The 24034-nt window shown below is 40.3% G+C and overlaps 1 protein-coding gene across 18 annotated transcripts in view; it reads left to right on the forward strand.

The window, feature by feature from the left end:
* The window catches only part of SLC35D4 (solute carrier family 35 member D4), a 50058-nt gene that overhangs the window by 3226 nt on the left and 22798 nt on the right, over nucleotides 1-24034 (forward strand). For 3 of the 18 annotated variants that reach the window (XR_014943401.1, XR_014943402.1, XR_014943400.1), the window contains exons 3-13: nucleotides 96-173; nucleotides 6576-6672; nucleotides 9706-9783; nucleotides 10932-10957; nucleotides 12414-12465; nucleotides 13687-13735; nucleotides 14964-15009; nucleotides 15931-15966; nucleotides 19374-19392; nucleotides 21977-22011; nucleotides 23252-23321. Coding sequence is in view for 8 of the 18 variants with exons in the window: in XM_015855428.3 (XP_015710914.2) it covers nucleotides 96-173; nucleotides 6576-6672; nucleotides 9706-9783; nucleotides 10932-10957; nucleotides 12414-12465; nucleotides 13687-13735; nucleotides 14964-15009; nucleotides 15931-15966; nucleotides 21977-22011; nucleotides 23252-23321 (567 nt within the window). In the remaining 10 variants the exon portion in view is untranslated. The remainder of the gene's footprint in view (nucleotides 1-95; nucleotides 174-6575; nucleotides 6673-9705; nucleotides 9784-10931; nucleotides 10958-12413; nucleotides 12466-13686; nucleotides 13736-14963; nucleotides 15010-15930; nucleotides 15967-19373; nucleotides 19393-21976; nucleotides 22012-23251; nucleotides 23322-24034) is intronic. The other 15 variants (XR_014943395.1, XR_014943397.1, XM_015855428.3 and 12 more) reach the window with 8 other exon arrangements.

Genomic DNA, 24034 nt, shown 5'->3' on the forward strand with positions numbered 1-24034 from the left:
TGTGTGCTCAGGGAAGTTCTAGGAATTTTAAGGTCATGGTTTAAAAAACACCAAAAAACGAATGATTTACGGATTCTGTTCTATGTCTATTTCAGGTGGCAGACATTAGTTGGTGGACTTCTGCTTCATGTCTCCTGGAAGCTGGGTTGGGTGGAGATAAATTTGTGTTCAAGGTACTGTGAGGTTTTCAGTATCTGCTACAAATTTACTTCTTGTATTTCACTAGTTTACCATGTCACTAACTTGCTGAAACCTGAGATGTGTATCTGTATGTGTGTGTTCTGCCTCACTTGTGTTGGAGAGATCTTATGTTTCTGTCTAATCAATGTTCAGTCACTCACTTCCAGATATTACTAATATAGAGTGGATTCAGTTTCACCTTGGCAAGATAAAGAAGCATAACCATTAGAGAAGGCCACGAGAATAATAATCCACTGTCATTTTTTACATCTCTTCCTTGAATCATCTGAAAAATACCAGGAGAGAGAAGCCTCAGTAATGCATTCATTGTCAGCCCCTTCCCTAAAATCTCAGTGCAGTGCAGACAGCAAATGTGATTTGACACCTTCTTTGTAAGAACTGAGTCTCATAAATGGGAGTCATTCAGCCTTATGCAAATCTCTATATGCATAAGTGCACAGCAATGGTAACCAGTGCAGTGTGCAGGAATGGTGCAATGATCAAGCTGCAAATTCAGGTGTTCTTCGGTGGATTAAGATCATCTGCTTAAACTGAGTGTCTTAACTCTGAAGCTGGGATGTCAGGCTGGCTGACTGTCAGAATTTCCTTTTAATGTGATTTTTTTCAGTGATTTGTATTATCATGTGGCAGGTGATGGGTTTTCTGTTTGGAATATAAGCAGTAAACTTGTAAATCCAAAGCTCTTCATTGAGAGTGAAATCTCTGCATCCATGTGAGGCACTGGCTAGAGATGGCCAGGCCCAAAGAGTTGTGGTCAATGGAGTGGAATCCAGTTGGTGGCCAGTCACAAGCAGCATCCCCCAGGGCTCAGTACTGGGGCCGCTTCTGTTTAACATCTTCATTGTTGATCTGGATGAGGGGATTGAGTGCACTCTCAGTAAGATTGTAGACAACACCAGGTTGGGAGGGAGTGTTGAGGCGACCGATGTCATTTACCTGGACCTGAGCAAGGCCTTTGACATGGTCCCCCATCACATCCTCATCTCCAAATTGGAGGGAGGTGGATTTGATGGGTGGACAACTAGATGGATAAGCAATTGGTTGAAAGGCCGCAGACAGAGGGTGGTGGTCAATGGCTCTATGTCCAGGTGGAGGCCGGTAACGAGCGGCGTCCCTCAAGGGTCTGTCTTGGGACCGGTGCTCTTTAACATCTTTATTAATGACATCGATGAGGGAATGGAGTGCACCCTCAGCAAGTTTGCTGATGACACCAAGCTGAGTGGTGCAGTCGATACGGTGGAGGGAACAGATGCCATTCAGAGGGACCTTGACAGGCTGGAAAGCTGGGCTCGGGTGAACCTAATGAGGTTCAACACGGCAAAGTGCAAGGTTTTGCACTTGGGCCGGAAGAACCCCAGGCACCTGTACAGGCTGGGAGGAGTTGTCCTTGAGAGCAGCTCGGCTGAAAAAGACCTAGGGGTCCTGATAGATGAGAAACTTAACGTGAGCCAGCAGTGCGCTCTGGCAGCCCAGAAAGCAAATGGGATCCTGGGCTCCATCAGGAGAGGGGTGGTCAGCAGGGATAGGGAGGTGATCGTCCCTCTCTACTCTGCTCTTGTGAGGCCCCATCTGGAGTACTGTGTCCAGGTGTGGAGCCCTCAGTACAAAAAAGATATGGAGATTTTGGAAAGGGTCTAGAGGAGGGCCACAAAGATGATCAGGGGGCTGGAGCACCTCCCCTATGAGGACAGGCTGAGGGAGTTGGGTTTGTTCAGCCTGGAGAAGAGAAGGTTGCGAGGTGACCTCATTGCAGCCTTTCAGTACCTGAAGGGAACTTACTCCCAGGAGGGGAGTAAACTCTTCGAAAGGGCTGACAATAGCAGGACATGGGGAAATGGCTTTAAGTTGAAGGAGGGAAGATTTAGGTTGGATGTTAGGGGAAAGTTCTTTACTAGAAGGGTGGTTAGGTCCTGGAACAGGCTGCCCAGTGAGGTTGTGGATGCCCCGTCCTTGGAGGTGTTCAAGACCAGGTTGGACAGGGCCCTGGGCAACCTGATCTAGTAAATGTGTATGTTTGGTGACCCTGCCAGGCAGGGGGGTTGGAACTACATGATCCTTGAGGTCCCTTCCAACCCGGGTAATTCTGTGATTCTGTGTTGATCTGCCTGAGGGGAGAAGGGCACTACAGAGGGACCTGGATAGACTGGATCGATGGGCCAAGGTTAACGGCATGAGTTTCAATACGGCCAAGTGTCAGGTCCTGCATTTTGGTCACAACAACCCCAGGCAACCCTACAGGCTTGGGGAGATGTGGCTGGAAAGCTCCCAGATGGAAAGGGACCTTGATGTGCTGATGGACAGATAGCTGAATATGAGCCAGCAGTGTGCCCAGGTGGACAAGAAGGCCAATGGCATCCTGGCTTGTATCAAGAATGATGTGGTGAGCAGGACTAGGGAAGTCATCCTGCCCCTGTACTCGGCATTGGTGAGGCCTCACCTTGTGTACTGTGTTCAGTTTTGGGCACCTCAGCACAGGAAAGACATGGAGGTACTGGAGCAGGTCCAGAGAAGGGCAACGAGACTTGTGAAGGGCTTGGAAAACCAGCCCTACGAGGAGAGGCTGAGGGAGCTGGGGATGTTTAGTCTGGGGAAAAGGAGGCTGAGGGGAGACCTTATTGCTCTCTTCTGGTATCTGAAAGGTGCCTTACAGTGAGAGTGGGGCAGGTCTCTTCTCACTGGTGACAGGTGACAGGACGAGGGGAAATGGCCTCAAGTTGCTCTGAGGTAAGTTTAGGTTGGATATTAGGAAACACTTCTTTATAGAAAGGGTAGTTATGTACTAGAATAAGCTCCCCAGGGAGGTGGTTGAGTCCCATCCCTGGATGTGTTTAAGAGCCGTTTGGATGTGGTGTTCAGAGATATGACTTAGCAGAGGGTTGTTAGAGTTAGGGTTCTGGTTAGGCTGAGGTTGGCCTTGATGATCTTTGAGGTCTTTTCCAACCTGAGTAATTCTATGATTCTATGATCTTTGTGTAAAGAGAAACAGGCTAAGTTCTGTTTTTATGTGCTTGCAGGTGTCCACATCCCCACTGAAACCTAAACAAAGCTGTAAAGGGAAACAAGATTTAACTTCCTATCTTTTATCTACAATGTAGATAAGATGCAGATATGGAGTTCAGAGCTCTCATTGATTTTGACAGAGGCTGGATTAGGTTCCAAACTTTGTTTAAGCAATGGCTACTGATATACATTGTCACCAAATGTATTCTGCTTATGCATATTTTGTCTTTGCAGTACAGCTTAAAAGGCAAAGGACTTTGCCTTTTTAATTCAGTTTTTTGTCAGTAGTTGAGAAAATACTTTTGCTTTAAGTTGTGACAGTAAAAGAAGCTGAATAATTTTTCCAGCTTGGAAAATATATTTTTATTTTGCCATAACTTGAAAGACATCTAAGATAATACTGCACAAGAGCCACATGTCAAAGAGGATGTTTTTGTATGAGAAAACTGGGCATAAAATTAGTTTGTGTTTTGCAGATTGAGACTTCCGGCCAGTAGATGTCAGCATACTCTAAGGAAAATGGTTAAAATACATCTTGGGAAAGCTCTGTGGTGATTTTCTAGAATATTAGTTTTGGACAAAACAATATGGCCAGAATTAATTATTTGGCTATAATTCAGACTAGCACTTAAACATGAATTTAAATCTGCTTTTCTTCAGAATGATTAAGTGCATGCTTTGTGCTTTGTTGAACTCAACTTTCAGCGTAGATCTCTGTCTTAAAAACAAACAAGCAAACAAAAAACAACCAACCAAAGAACCCCATCGTATTTCAAAGCTTCTCTCAGTCATCTCCTCTCAAACTCCTTCACCCGCAAAGATGTTTTCCTAGTGGACCGAGAAGAGCTTTCTCCCTTCCCCGGCCCCCTCCCCCCTTCCAGCATCTTGTTGTCTGCATCTGTCTTTTTGGTATATGTGTAGAATGTTTAAGAATACTGTTTCCAGTCCCCAGTCTTCTCATGCTGCAGGTTATAATCTGTGTACTTCCACAAAGCCCAGAGTATTTCTGTTCTGCAGACAGATCTCATGAGTTTTCTGAGCTGGTTCAAGGTACACCATAGTATTTCAGAAGAATTGTTTTACTACCTAGAGATGAGCACCCTTTGTCTGAAGTTTATGTCAGAGTCAGAAATACTAGCTTCACAATAAAACCAAATAAAAACAAGTCTTTAGACCCATTAAACTTATTATTTACATTATCTGCTCTTTGGTTTGATGAATATCTTGCTTTTTTTCTGTTTCTCTTCACTACTGCCAACTGCAAGAGATTCTCACCATCACTGTTGCTTCTTCAAGGTGAATAACAACTGTCTGCAAAATCTGTGTCCAAAACAGGACTCAGTGGAGTGCAGCAGAACGTGTGTGCCATTCACATAATGCCTCCAGTGCCATGATCTGCTGCCCACCTTCTGCCTGACCCCAGTAGGCACCTAAGTCCTATGTTCTGGTTGGCATTTCTTCTACTGTTGAATTTTTCCCAGCTCAGAAACTCACATAAACCAAAACTTCAAAGTCTGGTTTTAGGGAAGCTTCCCACTGACTTAAATGGGCTTCAAATCTAGCCCTACTACATAAATTCATCAGGGTTTTTTACGTCACTAAACTTGCTTGTTTTGCACGTATGTGGCTGTGTTGCCAACATAAGGAGCTGCTATTTGGTTTGCATACAAGACAGATTGTTGGTGCTGACACATTACATCAAACATCCATGCATTCTTTTTCAGTCCTGAAATTCCCACTTGGCAGCATAAAATTCTCCTGTCGCATCATGGGAAAAGCATCTTAAGTCCTTTTCCATTGCACTTCACAGCACTGCACTGGAAACAGAGACATATTTGGGATGCCTAGAATTTAGTGGTGGGGAACATGAAAGAACGATATTTTTATGCACTAAATGGAAATTCAGTTTTCATCTTGTTTTCCTTTCTTCTTCCCAGCCCTCCCTTTTCTTCTTCCTTTCCTTCTTGCTTCAATTTACTGCAAGTCCAGTTGGGATGGGGTTTTGTTTTGTGGTTGGTATCTGATGTAAACTCATTGATAATGTGGCATGACAGGTTTAGGTCCTGATTTTAAAGAGCAAATTTTTATATCAGCAAAAGGATCTAAAGTCTATTCTTTTGTTGCTCTGTTGTTTTTTTTTTTTACCAAGTTCCTTATATAAAGGTTTATATATATATATATATATATGTACACCTCTCTAGATATAAAGAAAGGGGACATGATGTTGTTGGGTTGTTTTTTTTTTCCTTGTATTAAAGGTAACTAAAATCCTTGGGCATGTTTTATCTTGTTTAGACTGTTCTGTTTTCATCTTCATTTGTCTTTTTTTTTGTATTTCATGAAGTATTGTAATACAGTGGTACCTATTAATTGCATTTGATACTTACGTGCTAGTTAGAAGCATAATCCCAGTTAATGAACTGCAAATACTTTGGCTTCATCTTAAAAATGAGTGTTACATGCTAATATTGACTTGACTCTTGACTTTAGTTCAAGACTTAGGAAGAATGAATGAAGGCAGCAGAGTCTTCTTCATTCCTGGGAAGCCTCTGAGTTAGTCCTTTGCATCTCTGCCCCTCAAAGTCTTATGTTATTCTCTCTGATGTTTACCACCTACCTGAACCTTTTTTTCTCAAAAGTACCCAAATCAGAAAAGGAACAGTGCAAATTCCAGGGCTCCTTCTCAAAACTGAAACCTGACTCGACTGCCATAACCAAGATTAAATTAAAAAAAAACCAACAACAAAACAAAGCAGCATCAATCTGCAATGACTTAATTCCTCCATTAATTGTCAAAATGCCTCCAGGAGTTTGGCTTAGTCAAAGGGGTGTCATTAGGAAATCTCCAGAGACAGGCTCCCACAGAGACAATCCGATCTTCAGCAGAAATCTCTTTTTAAATCTGGCTGAGAAATGAAGAAATGAATGTGTGGGTGGGCAAGTGTATTTGTACATGGTGAAAATGTGTGCTGTCTGCATGAGTGCACCATTTTATGCCTTCATTGGAAAGTTTTTCTTCCTTTTACAGAGCAACAAGGAAATGATTGAAATGAAGTTTCTTTCCCTTAAAGCTAATAGGAATAACTGCTATAAAATAATAGTTATTGAATGATAAGAGCCAGGGAAAGAGTGAAAAAGAGGCAGAAAGAAAAGCAGTAATATTGTCCGCCTGGGATTAGATGAAGTGGTTCATTTCTGTCTCAAGAGACTTGCTTAATAAGTGAGAGGAATTCTGGACAATTAGACAGTGAATTTAATATGCACACTTCTGAATATATGTGTGCATACATATGTTTTATTCCTTGCAAGTAACTGCTGCTATCTGCATGTTAACAGAATGTAAAGAAGTAATGAGATTTGAATTGTTTTCACAGGTCTGAAATCCTGTCCTGGCTTCCTGCGTCGGTAATTTTTGTGGGCATTATTTATGCTGGCTCTAGGGCACTGTCTAGACTGGTAAGAAACACACAGGTAGACATCAGTTCTGCATTGCCTCTACTTTATGAGCAAAGAATGTTCTCTTCATATAAGGGATTAATGCTGTTCTTGGGTTGGGTGGAAAAAGGAGGGGGAGGGCTTCAAATAATACATAATCTATTAACATTGTTACAGCAATGGTCCAGTTTTACAAAGTGTAGAGCAGTAACAAAAAGAACAAAATGCCTTCAGCTTTCCTTGAGCTCTCTCAGTCTGAAGAACTGTTCATTGCTCCACAGTACTCAGGATTTTGCAGACAGATCCACTGTTCTGAATTGTGCAGGTAGGGAAGAAGTTAATGAAGTTACTGGCTCTAACTTTGCAAAAGGGCTAACGGGACACATTTCTGGGGGAAATCTTTCCAAGAAAAGGATGAAAACCATTTCTGTGAGAGGCTTTGATGCTTTATGGGATTTGAAAAAATAAATTGAAAGTTGGGAAGAGATTATGGGAAGGGTTTGATTCATCAGGTTTATTATCCGTTTTGAACTACAGTGACCTATGAAATGTTTAATGGGGGGATGTCAAATCTGCCTTCATTAGAATTGAATGCCTTTTGCTTAAGTGAGCCAGTGTTTCTCAGAAAGTAAAAAAATATACGTAATATAAATAAATGAAAATGCAAATATTCTAAAATAAATCAGCTACGTGATTTTTTACAATTGTTTTACTGCTGTTCATGCTCTAGTCCACTCAAATAAAGTGGTAGGCCTCATCTTATACCCCAGTGATCTTTGGGAAGGATGGCTGTATGCTTGGAAGCCATATGCCTCCAGGTTAGCTCTGTATCATGGTGATTGCATTCACTTCCTCTTGGTTCCTTGTCAAAGCAATAATCCACAAGGCTTCCCGGTTGTAAACTCAGGAAAGATCTCTAAGTAAAGAGCTGTTTTGAAATAGCAATAAACCTTTGGCAGAAGCATCTTTTCTGCCTGATCACCTGTGAGTTGGAGGAGGTATGAATCACATCCTGAGTCCTGTAAATTATCTTGTTTCCCTGCCTTGCCTACTCTGTGATCATTGAAGAGTAAGAGGTACTGGCTTGGCATAGGGCCTGTGAAAAGTTTTTGGTGTGGATCCCAAAGGCATTCTTGAGGAGCATCACCCATTTTTGCATGTTTTGTTGTTGTTGTTGTTTGTGGATGGGCCTAGTTTTGTGGCCATTTCAGAAGAAGCAGCAGAATGATAAGTAGTCTTAGGCTGTAGCTAGGATGTAATGCTGGCCCCAAATTCAAACCTACGGACAAGCTTTATTTACAGTAAATTTGCCTACAATGATTTTGTGATGTGGGGAGAAGGAAAATGTACTCTCCCACATCCTTGTACCAGAAATGGCTCATTTTGCAAATTTACTTGTGTTAATGGAGTTTCTACAGTAGAAATCACATGAACTTTTTTGATCAGAAACACGGATGCCTGCTTTCAAACAGCCCTGTATAGAGACGGGATCTTAGTTTCCATTTGTAACCTCTCCAAGAGACACAGAAAGGCTCTCCTGCCCAAGAGCTGAGGGCTGAGACTGGAGCAGCGCTGCCTAGCTCTGAACTGTGATGCATTAGCCAAAGTATGCAAAACTGTGAGGAGAGGTTTGTACAGAGTTTGTTCACCCTGCCTGTCCAAACAGTAAACCTTTCCTTTTGTGAGTATTAAGCCCACTCACAAATTTAAAAAAGTCACATCAAAGACAATAGGCATATGGAGAAGGTTAGCAAGGCTAGGCAAACTGGAGCCGTTCTTGGCTCTGAAACATATTGGAAAGAGCCAAAAGCAGGGGGGGAGGAAAGAAAATCCATCAAATTGGCTTCATGAAAGGATGAATGTAGGTTTTGCTGTCGTCTTACCTTGTTTATGGTTGTTTTTATTGTTTTATAGTATTTTCTGTTATTTCAGGTTCAGCATGCTTGTGTTAGGTACTTCTGTTTTATTGTGTTTAGTTGTCCAGCAACAAGATTGACAATTGGATTCCAGAACTGATAAAGCAGGAGCTGACAACTTCATGCCAGTTGTGTTTGTGTGGTTTTCATTCACTGCTAATTTAGAGGTGTTAAGAGTTATCTCGGTGAAACTGTTGTATTTCTGGATCCACCCTCACTGTTATTATGGCTTAAAGTGTTTGATAAGTGATGCTTGTCCTGCTTTGCGGGCAAGAAAAGAAAGATCCAGAAAACAGAGATTTCTGATTACGAAGTCGAGTCAAAGAGGTATTTGCTACCTGATATTTACAAGGCAGAGACATCAGTATGAATTTATCTCATTCTCTACTCATGTGATTTAAATGCTGTCCATAAGCAGGGAAACACTGCTTCCTGAAACTGCCTTAGCCTTTAGACTATCTTAATCAGAGCAGATAATTGCTTCTGTTGTGACTGTCTGAGAGACCAAAGATCTGATTTGGAGGATTTATTGTGAACCGCTAATTTGAGTTGGTTTTGCCTGGAGTGATGGGCGTTTTATTCATTGTTGTTATCACTGGGATTTGTTTCTTAATGATTTCATATTGGGATCACGTCCAGGTGCCTCAATGAGTATAATTTCAGCATCGCTTTTGTGTGAACTATTATTACATTTCTACCTAAATTTCTGGCAGATCTTCTTAGCAGTAACTGAAAACAATTGCCTAAAATCATCTTACCCGGAATACTGTTGCTAGGAGTAACACTGTATTTGTACCAGCAGAAGGAGATGGGAAAATAATGAGAACAGTTTACTGTGGAGATTGTAGGTATGCGAACAAGGAGGTAAAACCAGAGGCAGAAACCTGTGGCAGTTCTCACAATGGTAGCTCTGTATGAACATCTGGACAGGGCACTCAAAAGTGGTATTTAAAGAGACATGTGCCTTGTAATAGTGATTGCGCTCTTGGAACGAGTCTAAATTCCTTTAGGAGATGTAATGTGGGTCTACAATTTAAAAAGCAAGCAAAAGAATACAAAAACCTGGGGCAGTTTGCCCTAACAGGAACACCCTTCCTAGCACTGTGACTGTTCTGAGTTAATTCCAGGCATTTTTGTTCTCTCCTGATGGCAGCCAATTCCAGTGTTCCTCACTATACAGAACGCAGCAGAAGTCATAACCTGTGGCTTCCAGAAGTTTGTGCAGAAAGAGGTAATTTCACCTGTTAATTAGTATGTTCAAGACACCTCCTGTGAAATATGCCTTATAACAAGACATCTAATTTCTTTTTATGCAGGCATTAGTGCTATGTGCTTTTTTAATCTCATTGTGATAGCAAGCCACTAATGAGTCCCAGGGGGAGATTCACTTTTGACAATTATCTATATTGATGTTTTCTTTTCTCTTTTAGTGGATGAAAGACTGCAAGTGCATACTGACGGCTTAATTTCCATTTTTAAGACTGGCTGAGTCCAGTTTGTCTTTTCCTTTTGAGAATTAATATTTCTCTCATGCTGTACTTGTGAATTTCATCATTTGAGCAGAGGGGAAGGAAGACTAGGTCCTTAGGTCCAACTAGTTTAACGTATCTAGTATTCAATATATGTCTCAATAGATGGATCACATCTCTACATGGGATATTGGAAAAATAATGCATTTTAGGCTTTGTTTTAGGAGTCTGTCCCAAGGCTTGCTAAAGTGAGGAGAATAATTCCTGCTTACTTTAGTAAGATGTCTGTTTCTCTTCAGCTACACTGGAGATCTTTCTTTCTAGGCTATGAAAGGCTTTTCTAATTGTGCGGCCGGAGAGGTACTGTATGAGGTACTGCTGGGAATTGACAAAATCATTTCTGAAATGGTCAGTGGCTTTTAGTGGAAGAGATCTTCCATTCATTCCCCCTACAGTCTATATAGAATGAAAATAAATGCCAGTGTTTGCTACTTGTTACTAACTGAAGACCTCCCTAAGGTTATGGATAAGTGTCCTAACAGTGTGCGCCGTTGGGAAACTTTGATGAATTTAGACCAAGACTGGTTTGGTTGGGGATGAACCTAATTCATTAAGTATAATCAGTACTTGAATATCTACAGTACACAGTTCTGGTATACCTAAGATGAGTGTAAGAACCAGGTGTAACATTCATGTCTGTTTTTAGGTCTACTTGGTGTTTGTTTGTTTCCCCAAATTCAATTTGCTAAGCAGTACTCAAACATAATAGTCTGTCCAGTGTTGTCCCCTGTCTTTTTCATGTGCTTGGTGAAGTAAGATCATCTGTGATTGCTCTCCTGTTTTGAAAGGAAAAAGAACTCTTTCACTATGTTTTTAAATAATGCAGCTAATTTTGTGTTCTTTTTTACAGCAGGTCTCTCATCTGAAAGTCTGTAGGTAAGTTTTAAAAACCATTCAGATTCAGTTTCATCTTATTTTGGCTCCGGTTTCTGTATTTGCTTCAAATAGTAGCACACCAAAACAATGAAGAGTCTAAGACAGATTCCTGTGGGCGGTAAGCGTAAGTTGCAACATACAAGTAATTAAATATTTTTAAAATGCATTTTCTTTCTTCTTTTATACTATTGCTTAAATGGATGCTTCTTTTTTTTTCTCTCCTTATAAAAATAGCCAGAAGGTTGGCTTGATGAATAACAAAACAGTGCTTGCAAGAATGTTTTTGAAAGGAGATGGAACTCGAGTTTGATATTTCAGTGGATAATATTAAGCAGTAAGAGAAAGATAATGGATAGAAAATAGCTAAAAATGCCTTTCCGAAGGAGGAAAGGTGGGTGACATCTGGCATCATTCTGCATCATTGGTATTAAGTTACACAACCTTACCAGTCTTGTTTGGCTCTGGTTGTTTAGGCTACAAAAAGGAGATCGTGACAAACAGAAGTCATCCATCTGCATACTGAAAGTTTCATTCTTCCCACTCATTCCCTTGAAGACAGTATATTTGCTGCCCTCCACGTTTCTTAATCTTTTAACTGTACTTAGACTGAACAATATTGGTTTATTTTTCAGTATGTTTGGCGGCACTGATTTCCAACTTCCTCCCTGTTGTTCCCATTATCTGGCTTACCATGGCCATGTTTTCACTACTGGATTATTGTCAAGGATACCAGTTGGACTTGTTGTTATTGTTTTTTATCTTCTTTATTCTGTGTTTTCCTTCTGTGTCCCTGGAGAGCAGGAAAATGAGCAATAAAAGCAAATATGTGCTGATATTAATAATGGCAGTCCATAGGAATTCTACATCCACATATTGTGTGTAACCTGTAGAAATACCAGTCAGCTGCAGTTTAAGATTTTTAGCCTAGTTCTGTGGACTAGGGAAGGACCTGTGCTATCCTTAAGCCCTTTCTACCATGCTGCCATTCACTTGTACTTTACTCTTTGTTCTGGAGTTAACAGCATAACTTTCAGTGGAGTCACTACTGCTGAAGTCATTGTAATACACGATTTACCTTGGTGATGGATCTTTTTGGTAGCTCTTTGTGCCCACAAATGAGTTGGTTTTCGTTTTCTGAACTAACCTAAGGGAGCCAAATGGTGAGTGAAGAACAATACTCCCTACAAATTTCTTTGTTTTCATCACTGCTGAGATGGTTTGTCCTGATTTTCTTCTTGTTCAGCTTAGCTCTGTATTAATTATGAAGAATGCCTGATAGAAAATATAATTTTGTTGGCCGAAAGTACTTTATAAATATCTGAAATAAAAATGAAGCTATATATATACACATATATAGTTGTAAAATTAAGTGGAAGTGTCAGTATTTCACCAAGAGTACAATTCTAGGTTACAAGCTTTTGATCTTGCTTTTCTTTGTTTTACCTCTTACCCACAGTGCGCTGTTCCTCCTGGTAGCAGCAGTGTGCCTTCCTTTATGTGACACGCAGGTGAGCTCTGTTTTGTAAAGAGTTTGACCATTATATTTCTTAGTGAATAAAGGATTCAGCTTTTACTTGTAAGCTAGGGCAGGATTCCTGCAAAGGATTTGTAAACGTGTCCTATTACCATGTTACAGTGTGTTTGCATTCTAGTAAAACCTCTGACCAGGACACACATGGAGCTTTTAGGTGAAGCCAGGGGCTGGGGATACCATGGTGTACCTTCTTAAAGGGATTAATGAATCACTTAGGTCTGAATTTGTTGCAAGCACATTGAGTGTTCTCCTGAATTAGGAGGCTTGTTGTAGTTGCTGGAGAAAGGACAGTTATCTCTAGATCTAGATTAGATCATGGATCTACAGACATGGATATGCCTGTCTTTCTCTTTTGGAGGCTTTAGAGGCTTTTGGAGGCTTTCTCTTTTGGAGGCTCCTTTCTTGATTTAGACTTCAGTTAATAGCTGAAGGTAGGTGGGAAGAATCTGGGTCTTGTCTGGATGTTTCCAATCAAACAGCAGTATTTCACTTGAGCTAATTCTGTTCGTGGTCCATGGTGCAGAGTAGGAACATGTGCATAGTTGTGAAAGCAGACATCATTTTTCTCAATTGATTATGAAGGGAGCCTACCTTTGCTGGGAGCATTTTTTTGGATACACTGCAGTTAATGAGAACCTTGGAGAAACAGACTGCTTGGCTGCTGCAGGGGCTGCTAGGGGAAAGGGGGCAAGGGAGCACCACTTCCAATACCTTAGTGGTGTTCCTATGATCCACTTGTCCCTCCGTGACTGCCTATCCATCTGTACTGGGAGGTCAAAAGTTAACTTTTCTGCTAAGTGAAGAATGGCTATGATACAAGAATATACAGGCTGGAGTCCATAGTCTCAGGTCATCTAAAATGATATTTGTATCCAAAAGAAACTGAGATGTTTTTAACAGGGTTGAGAACCTGCGTAACAGGACACAGCTACCAGGCATGTGCCATATCTCTAAAGGGAACAGAAAAAATGTCTCTAGCCTTCTTTAGTTTTCTTTTAATTGGTGCTGTAGCTCCCACTGTACTTGCTTTATGAAACTAACTGCAGGGAAATAGAAGTGCTTATCTATATATGAATGTGGTTAAGTGGTCATAGTGGTGACGAGCTGATGGTTGAACTAGATGATCTTAGAAGTCTTTTCCAACCTTAATGATTCCACGATACCTTTATTTACCTAGATGTTTTTTTTATTGCAGTTTGATCCAAACGGTTATCTGTGGGCGTTAATTCACTTGATCTGTGTTGGTAAGTCATCTTCTTTTGGAGGAGCAGCTATGAAGAGTGAATCTGATGAAGAAGCAAGTCAACGTTATTATGATTTCTTTTTTATATTTAGGGTTTTTGACGTAAGAAACATTTTACAATAAAAAAGGATGATAAAGATAAGAAAATGCTTTCCTCTCAGAGCCTTTAAGTAGAAGGCAACAACAGATCAGACAGAGTAGATGGGTGAGAAAATACATATACGTTTAAATCAACACTGAAATTGTCTGGAGTTTTTTATATATATTCTAAAGGGTTTTTGTATTTTGCTTTTGTTGGATACACTGTAATTCTTCCCTAAAAAGCTGAAAACAGCCAGATAAAAAAAAAATTAAAAAAAAATCTGAAGAAAAGCTGAGTAGCAGTATGTAAGTAGGAGATTTGAGTATTTTGGAACATTAAGCTGTATAGTAAGGGATTTGTATTTGGTTCTTAGATCTCCTATAAATGGAACGATGTATTTCCATGTTAAATCTTGTCTGCAAATTAGGGATGATTCCTTCTTTATTGTGTCTATTCATGCTGTGAAATTTGCAAGTCACAGGTTATGTGTCTTTAATTTGTGTTTAAGGAGATCTAGAGATCGTGCACTAAAACGTTGTTAATATATAAATAAGAAGTAGTTTTTTTTTTCCCATAGGAAATGTCATGAACTCCTGCTTGTTTAGATAGAACAAAAAACCTAGGGATTTACCACTTGAAATACTTACTTGCTGTAACTAGGGATGAGCTGAGACTTCTCTGTAAAACATTGCTAACTGAAAAGCAAATTGGTAATGAATGCAAAGAGCCTGGAGATCCCACAAACAGCAAAGATGGCTCAGAACAGATAACTGTGGGGTCTCCATAGATGAACATATCACAGAAGTTACCCAGAAAAATAGGCGGGTTGAAGAACCCATTCTACAGCACTTTTCTTTATATATTTGCACATGCACATGTATTTCCCTCCCACGTTTTTTTGTTCATGATCTGGAGTCATCTCCTCTTCAGAAGAACTAGCAGAAACACACAGTGTGAAGTATTCTCAGAGGTTAACACTCTGGAAACCATTAATTTGAAGTGATAGGTTGATTTTACTCACGATTTAAGCATCTTTTGTGCCACATTGCTAAGTGTGATTCAGAGAGGTCTGTCAGTACCATGACCAAATAAGCTGTTTGTCAGAATGATTGCATGTTATGGTAAATCCTTGTCATTTCAATTACAGGGGCTTACAGAGTATTTCACAAGTTATGGAAACCTAATTCTTTAAGGTAATGTGTTTTCATGTTCTTTTAAATAAAAGGAGATTGCTTTCAAAGAAGACTGATGTATTTAGCAGTCAGGTAAACTGTAGAGATCTCTGCTTTATCTGTGTGAACTGGATCACTCCATGGTTAATCATTAACGATTTTTGATACAAGAAGAGCCATACTGTTGATAATCCCAGCAATACCATGTGGTTATTGATGTTTGTGCTGCTAGCACAAACACTGAATTAGCTCTAAACAGTGTGTTATCAAAGGATGATGACTCAGTCCTGGAGAAAGATCCTATAGTTACTGGCACTGACATTAAGAGGAAATGTTAGTTTGTGTTAACCTGAAAGCTGCATCATTTAGTGTGTCAGTATCTCCCTTTGCAACTCAGTCTCATAAATGTTTAACAGCTGGTGGGGTGCCACGGGATGTTAGTGTCTGTGCATCTCAAAAACCTTGAAATATTGCACCAATCCTATATGCAGTCTAGAACGTCAGCCATACAGAAGTTGTTTTGTGCAGTGTTCATATGGCATATGCGTGGTGTTTGCAGTCATCTGTATTGGGATGGATTTGTTGCTGCTGCATGTTATGTATATGTACGTATATAAGGTTCAGAGAGGCTCCTTTAATTCAACATCATTTTCCATCTTTGTTTAAATTTTAGCCTGGCTCACCATATCTGTACTTTCAGTGTAACAAAATAGCAACAGAAGTTTGTGCAAATGCCATGTAAATTAATATGCTCATAAACTATTAACATAATGTTGTAGTATGAATGTTTATAAAATATATGTAATAATATAAGCATGCTACATAATTTCAACGTAATGTAGATACGTCGCAATATTGTGCTACTACTTAATATAGAGATCTATTTATATCAATGAACAGTGTTACTGAAAGAATACCTTATTTTTTCCTCTTCTCTCCCAGTGACTTGGACCAACAGTACATCAACTATGTATTCAGGTAAATGAATAAGCCTTTGATACACCATGGCTGGTTTATTTAGCATATATTTTCATCTTCAAACATGACTTCTTTAGGAAACTCAGAGCTACCACTACTTAAATATATTTATTTAGCAAGACATTGAACAGAAGAAAAATATGGCTTAACAGCTGCATGATTTTGGCTGTGGTTGTAGGTGGACATGCCAATGTACACCTGGGGAGGTAACGAGGTGTTAATTATGAATTTTTAATCACCGTGTGCACAAGTGATCTCTCTTTTCCAGAAATAATATTTACAGAGTAACTCCTTGGCAAAACCTTCACCACAGAAAATCCAACTTGTACCAAATTGCCAGAGGGGGAGGCAGTGATTATAAAAGTACCATGTGCAAAGAACATGAGCAATAACTGACTGTTGAGAGTGCTGTTAGTAGAATTGAGTAATTCAGACGTTTAGTTGTTTTTCCGATTTGGAGATATAAAACTGGCTTGTTATTTTGCAGTTAGTGAAAGAGCCTGAGTCACCAACCAGAGTCCCCTGTATTTTTCTCAAAAACAAAATATTTTAAAGAAAGATTAAAAAAAAAACGCCCAGACCTTTCTCCAGAGAGCCATGCAAACCAGAGCACATTGCATGCATAGCTTCCACTAGATTTTTGTTACTTAAATTAAGTCATACAGAACTTTTACTACATCCTCATCCATCCATAATCGTATCTGCTTGTATATATTGGCCTCTTGGAATGGTAAATAAAGTTGTATGAGTATCCTCTAGACTATGAGACCACTTGTATGGAGCTCTAAGGAAAGAGGATGGTTCAAAGGACTGAAAGATAAAAATTAACTAAGGTCAAAGTGGAACACAGAGCAGAAGTTAGGCATAATCATAGGAAATTGAAGTTGTTCTTATGATTTGATTGCGTGCTTTAGTCTGACCACATTAAAGGTTCCTGATAGGAATACATCAGAAATGCTGCTGTAGGATGATTATTTGACATCAGTTTGCATCATGAATATCATCGACATGGTAACAGCATATACCTCTTTCTATTGTAGTCCATTCAGCTCTTCTGCTTCCATAAGAAAGTAATGCAGGCCACCGATGTGAGATTTGTGTGCTTGCAGTGTCTGTTCACCAGGATCCCAAGTGTTAAAAATACCTGAACATCAATTTGCTTGAAGCAGGCTCTTGTTTTAAATGAGTTGTTGTTTTCTATTTAGTGCAAAGTGCAAAGAAAATCAATTTTACTCAGAGGACATGGTTGTTTATTGAAATTGTTCTGAAGTGTGGTAGTCATGGAGCTTGCAGATACACTGCTGTGTGCAGAGATAATCTGTGAAGTCTTGAGGTACAACTGTATGTCTAATGTTGAAATAAGAATCATTAAACAAGCAGTAAAATCAGTAGGGTTTTTTTTGTTGTTTATCAGCTGCCTGACTCTGGCTCTTGGTTGTTATTTTAGCTGAAAATTACATCTGGGCCTGAACCTTTAAATTCAGATTTTGGCCAAGGTCTTAATTTTGCAACTGCAATTGAAAAGTTTGTGCCGTGTTCCTTGCCATGTTAGTTGATGGGATCCTTTGAAGTCTGTGGAGCTGTGTCCAGCAGAGAGCAGGAGCACTACATCACATGGAAAGGATGAATATTGTTATGGAGGTTTTCAGAAAGGAGAAGCTTCTCATTAAGGAACTGTGACATACACTCATGTGTGTTTAAGAACTCAGAGTTCCTATACTTCTTGCAGAGGAGCTGTGCAGATCGAGATGACTTTTTTAGCATGTCCTTTAAAGCAGAAATGTGTTCTTGAACACCAAGGGCACTGGCAGGATTTTTCCTTTCATGAGACCTGTCAGCATGTAGTTACCTTTGACAGGTCTACCACTCCCCACATTTGGATGAAGCTGGTCATTGTGTTTGAGAGCTGACAGAGAATTATTGCAAAAACTTAATTTCTGGAGAAAACAGGCCAGAATATTTTTAAATCACACTGAATAGAAGATGTTTTACTCTGAAACCTACATGAACACAAACTCCTGATAGGCAATTCTTGGTCAAAATTACTGTAAATGTGCTTCTCTCTTGTAGATGGTGCCCAGCATTAAGTTTTGTGAGTTAGCAAGCTGATTCCTCTAAGTAAGGCTTCTGCAAGAGTGTTTTGGACACAATAGGATCCTGGTTCCACCTCCAAGACAAGACAGACTGACATGTACCAGTGGTCTTGTCTGCATGAGCATTTATGAGGGAACTTCCTGGTGAGATATTAGTGCACCTTCCTGTTAGCATCGCTGTAGTAGCCATTACAGTATCTTATTTCTAAGCTAGATCAGACAGCTGGCATGTGACTGTATTTGGACAGGAACTTTTCAGATCTGAAAAAGTGCTTGCCAAGGACAAAAATGTGGTGATCTTCTTAAGCCATCATTTACAGCGTGATTATTAAATGGCTTTTTAAAACAGAGCGCACCACCTTTCTAGCCAGTGTTGTACTGTATTGACCTAGACAAGCTTGAGCAGTGGGTGCAGTTGAACCTCATGTGGTTCAACAGGTCTAAGTGCAAGGTCTAACACCTGGATCACAGCAGCTCCCATGATCAGTACAAGCTGTGGGATGTAAGAATGGAACACAGCCCCACTGAAAAGGACATGGTGGTGCTGGGGATGGTAAGCTGGTCGTGAGCCAACAATGTGCCCTCACAGTCCGGAAAGCCAGCCATGTCCTGAGCTTCATCAAAAGAAGCATGGCCAGCAGGGTGAGGAAGGTCCTGCCCCTCTGCTCTGCACTGGTGAGACCTCACCTGGAGTACTGCATCCAGATGTGGAGTCCTCAGTACAGCAGAGACACAGACCTGTTAGAGTGCACCCGGAGGAGGGCCACAAAAATGATGCAAGGGATGGAACACCTCTCCTACAAGGACAAGCTGAGAGAGCTGGGGAGAAGCTTGGACAAGAGAAGGCTCTAGGGAGACCTGAGTGGATTTTCAGTATTTAGGGGGGACTATAAGAAGGAAGGGGACAGAGTCTTTAGCAGGGTCTGTTGTGATAGGAGAAGGGGAAGTGATTTCAGACTAGAAGAAGGGAGTTTTAGATGGGACACTAAGAATAATTTTCTTTACTATAGGGGTGGCAAAGCACTGGGGCAGGTTGCCCAGAGAGGTGGTGGATGTGTTGTCCCTGAAGATATTCATTGTCAGCTTGGACGGTGTTCTGAGGAACCTGATGTAGCTGTAGGTGTCCTCGTTCATTGCAGGGGAGATGGACTAGATGATCGTCAAGGGTCCCTTCCAACTGATACGATTCTATGATTGTATTTCTCTGCCTTCTGGCTCCTGCACTACTGATACTTTTGATAATTCCTAGTGGTTTTTATTTGATGTTGTGTGTTTTTTCCCAGTAATCTTACATTTTCTTTTATTCTTTTCCAGTCCCTCGCTTTTCACCAAGGTAGGAGCCAGATTTCTTTCCCCAGCTGGCTGGGAAGGTGTAGGATGAAGGGACAGACATTTCTGCCCGGCATGCTGATGGATATATAATGTCTTAGAAGTGGGTCATAGCTTGGGCCCTCTCCTGTGTTGAGGCAGGTAGAGATATATTACTTATTGTGGGGCACCTGGAGGAAAGTTTCAGTGCATCCTAATATCTATTGCTATCTAGTATTTGTTCACAAGAGCGTGCCAGATGACCTAATAGGTACCAGTGCAGAGAAACAAAGACTTATAGCAGTGGCAGAGATATGGGGAAAGACTTTTTGCTGCTCAGTTAAACTGTATCTGACTACGAAAGAGCTGTGATTGTCATTCTTGTGAATTAAAAAAGCTGCCGTGGATATTCTGCAAGAGAAAGAGGCAGCTTTGCAGGCATAAATTGCTTTTCTTGCTGACAAAACCTCCTTTTTAGCTGGGGAGGAAGCCTCGGGTGGCTAAGCTCCCAGTGCAGAGTAAGAAGGGAGCAGAGATTTTGTTCCTTCTACAGCCTCATATCTAGGCTGTCCTTCTGGAACCCGCTGGATCCCTCATTTGATTTTATAACATACTCATGCCTTCTCTATTGATATTCTGTTTAGGGCAGAGTTGCAGCACAGCTTTAATGCCATCTAGCTCTTTGACCTTAATCTTCCCCACACTTCACAGGGAAGGTTTTGTTTTCTTCCTTATGTTTTCTTTGGGCTGAGGCCTGGGAGGTCTGGTATAGTTATCAACCCCTCTTGGTTCCAGAAGGAAGTCTCCCTTCGAGCATTTTCCAATCTTGCTGTTTTATTTTGTTTGAAAAGTGATCATGCAAAAAGCAAAAGTGAAGAAACACAGTTTAGTCATAATTCTCGTCGCTGCTGATAGTTTTGCTTCCAGTCTCCTGTTGTCTTACTGAGTCAAAAGCAATAGGCCTTTGCTTCCTTTTGTGTCCTTACCAGGGAACTGTGGAGTTGGGCCTCCTTTTTGTGGATGTCTTTTAGCTATCCAGCACAGGGAGGTTGTACGTGTATGGGTAAGAAGGGTGAGAGAGACTTGCGTAGTGAGTAATGTGCTTTTTGTCATTTAATGTCTTTGTGATAACTTCTTCTTTTAAAAAGATGTGTAAATGTTGACAATGTGAACATACTGTACCAGTCTATGCTTTTCAAAGAGTCTGTATGAAATATTAAGCCTAAAGTACCCAACTGCCTGTAATTCACGAACAGTCTCTATCTTCATCCCTCTGCCTTCCATGTCTGATTTTGGTGGCAAGATTCTCTTCTGAGGCTTTGCTGGTCACAGGATGCCCATGCACTTTGACACTTGGGTATCAGTGCCTCTGCAAGTAATGCTCAGAGCATGCTGAGGTCCAGCCACAAAACGCAATCGCTTGATTGCTTGGAGATCTGGGACTAGTTGAGGTCCAGCTTGGAAATTACAGCAGTGTTAATTCTGAATAATGGACTGGTGTAAGCGCACACTGATGATAGTGTAGTGCCCTAGGTATATCATTTTCAGCACATTTTCTAGCCACTGCCATGTGTGCTGGGAACCACTCTGAGCTTTTTCTCTGCCTTAACTTATCAGGCAACATTCTACTGACTGACTGACTTTGTGTTTTACTGCTATTACTGGGCCCAGTGAACTGTAAAGGTCACTGGTAATTAGCCAGGGAAAAATACCTGACGTTAGCATTCGTAACTGTAATGAATGTCTTTTCACCTTCCTAAGTGCAGTGAAGAGAAAATACTCTCTTCTCCTCCTTCTTGTACTTTGGTTTTGTGATGAATGTGTGTTGTTAGTGTCTGGAGGAAACTGCAGTTCTACTTTGGAAGACTTTCTTGCTTCTCCCAACCTACAGTGTTCCACCTTTGAAACCACGTGGAATTAAAGCAACTGGAAAAAAAAAAAAAATCTATATGAAGAATTAACAGTGCTGAAGTAGGCTTTGTACCACAAACTCAGAGTGTGATGACCATGTAGGACCTCAGAACTCTTAATTAGTTCTTCAGTTGATGATCTGGTCGCAGCTCATTTTCTTGCTCATTTGTTTGAGTTTGAGGGAGTTTGTCGGGCAGCATGGAGACCAAGGTGCTACTTAATAATTGCCTCCACTTTCATGAAAGGGAGTTAAAAAGGTGAATAAGCCAAGTTCTTCTAAGGAGTGGCAGTTGGTGTAACATGGAACAGCAGCCACTACTTGCTTCTGATAGTTTGAAAACTGACTATCAGGAGAAACTTCTTCACTTGGAGGGTGGAGTTGCTCTGGAACAAGTTACCCGGAGAGGTGTGGAGTCTCCCTGCTGGAAAGTTTTTGAGACCTGCCTTTTGAGATGGAGCCATAGAAGACATGTTTAAGTATTGGTGATAGCCCTCTTGCAAGTTAAAGATGGTATTAAGGCAACCCTGAAGATTCCTTTCAAACTGCCTTTTAAAAATATATATATGCCTCATTCATTCTACTTCACTGCAGTAAGTTTCACCACGAATAAAATTGCAAAGCTATCAATTAATAATGTTTGGATAATGTCATATCTACTGCAATATGGAATTAATCTTTTTATTGTGTTATTTTTTAGTGTGGTGCTGTTGGCTTCTGCATCCCATCCGGCAGGTAAAGTGGATTAAGTTGTTCCTTCTTCAGATTTCCATATTGCCATTCCTTTACATGCTTCTTTTTAGAGGCCAGTCCTTATAGAAGGAATTCTCTGGAATTTAATTGCAATGTAACTGATAATATATTGGTCAGACAACATTGTGTAATTCTTGTAATACTTACTAGTATCTTTCTGAAGTGCCCTTTGCAAAGAAACTGTGTGAGACAACCAAAAAACTCCAGCATTTAAGGTGATAACGTGGTAAAAGAACAAGGATTCCCTCAGTGAACACGACCTCTTGAGAGCAGTGTTCCAGCACTCACAATATAATTGAGTTTCCTTCTCTGCGTTTCCCTCAGTGCTATGCAAACATTTTGTTTTGTTGCTTTAAGAAGTATCCCATCCTTGTGGCAGGATTTGAAGTAGCAGAAGATCACAGGCTAAAGTAAAAGAAACAATATTGAATGGTGCAGAATATTCCTCTCATATGTGTATCTAACCTTTAAAATAATGAAGGTGCCCATTTGTTGCTCTCATTAAAACATTTTCCAAATCAGAAAAGCAAAGGAAAAAACATTCAAATAAAATTGAATATCCCCTTTAGAATGGTCATTTGTCTTGTTTATCTAGAGTTTCCCCATCGGTAGAGACAGAAATGCATTCAAAAAGTAAGCATTTCAAAATGTGAAAGATGGAGCATCTGCTTAATCTATATAGCTCAAGAGCTGTAGGAACCCCAGGAATTGTTGCTATTAAGAACAGCCAGAACTTAGGCTCTTGGAAATGCAAGTACTCCAGAGCTCTGTCTTGATGTGGAAGGACTCTCTGAAGCCTCTTGACTTTGCTCTGTGTTGCAAAGTTCAAATTCCAAAGGGAGAAGCAGCCAACATGTATCCGTGTTTCTTGTTGCTTCAATAGGAACAATAACAAGCTCTGAAATAAAAGAAGCTACTAGCACCGGCAACTGTTGCTTCAGCAGGATCATCTGTATTCTAGTAAAGAATGCTCTTAAGTTTTATATAATTCTTTTCCCCCTTTCAAGCAAAGGCAGGAACTGTCTAGAATCAAGGTCACGTGGAAATTAAGCAGGCTAGAAATGTGAAAAGCGTCATAAATGAAAAGTCAGCCAGCTGTAAAGACTCAAAGGAATGTTAAACTGGTAATGTTCATATAATTACTGTTCCCTGCTTTTAACAGAGGGTAATTTATTGCTATTTTTTTCCTATGTTCCACTGAGTATATTGCTTTGTCCCTCAGGTGATCTCTTCAGTGCCTTGGACTTTCCATTCCTCTACTTCTATAGATTCCATAGCAGTTGCTGTGCCAGGTAATTCCTCTGTTATGTGGACATGTGAATTTTTTTCAAAATAAGAGATAATGTTAAGTTTCAACCTGGACCCTCAGTTAAAAATTCCAGAAGATTCAGAACCTTAGTTATACTAGTTTGTGCTGGCCTAAGCCAGTAGAACTCCAGAGAATATGTATCAGTGCATATTTGTGGCTGTTCATTTGAAAGCACGAGATTCAAATGTCCTGGACCTTGGCTTGTTACAAATGAGGTAAATGTAATTGTTTGAGTTTTGGGTATGTTTTCTGTATGTCTTAATTACCTCAAGAAATTTATTTAATTCTTTTTTTTTTAAATTTAAAAAAATGGAATATTTTTCCCCTCTAAAAAGAAAATATTTTTCAATGCTGTCTGATGACAAAAATATTTCCTGATTGCTAGGTATTCTGTTTGTATTTTGATTCTGCATTAAAAGGTGCCCCTGCCTAGATAGTTTTACGATATGGAAGTGTTGTTTATTGGTTTGAGAATGAACTGTACACACTATAAATACATTGCAGTTAGCTGTTGTTGAATAACTTGTTCCCCTGCAGCTAAGGTGAAATCTGCTTCTTCTTGAAGAATCACAGGATAAAAGGACAGTTTGGATTGGAAGGGACCCTTAAGGTCACCTACTCCCAACCCCCCTGCTATAGACAGGGACATGCTCACAGCCCCATCCAGCCTGGCCTTGAACTCCTTCAGGGTCGAGG

Source organism: Coturnix japonica, chromosome 2, assembly GCF_054131305.1.
Source record: "Coturnix japonica strain WE chromosome 2, WE-NBRP24, whole genome shotgun sequence".
NCBI lineage: Eukaryota > Metazoa > Chordata > Aves > Galliformes > Phasianidae > Coturnix > Coturnix japonica.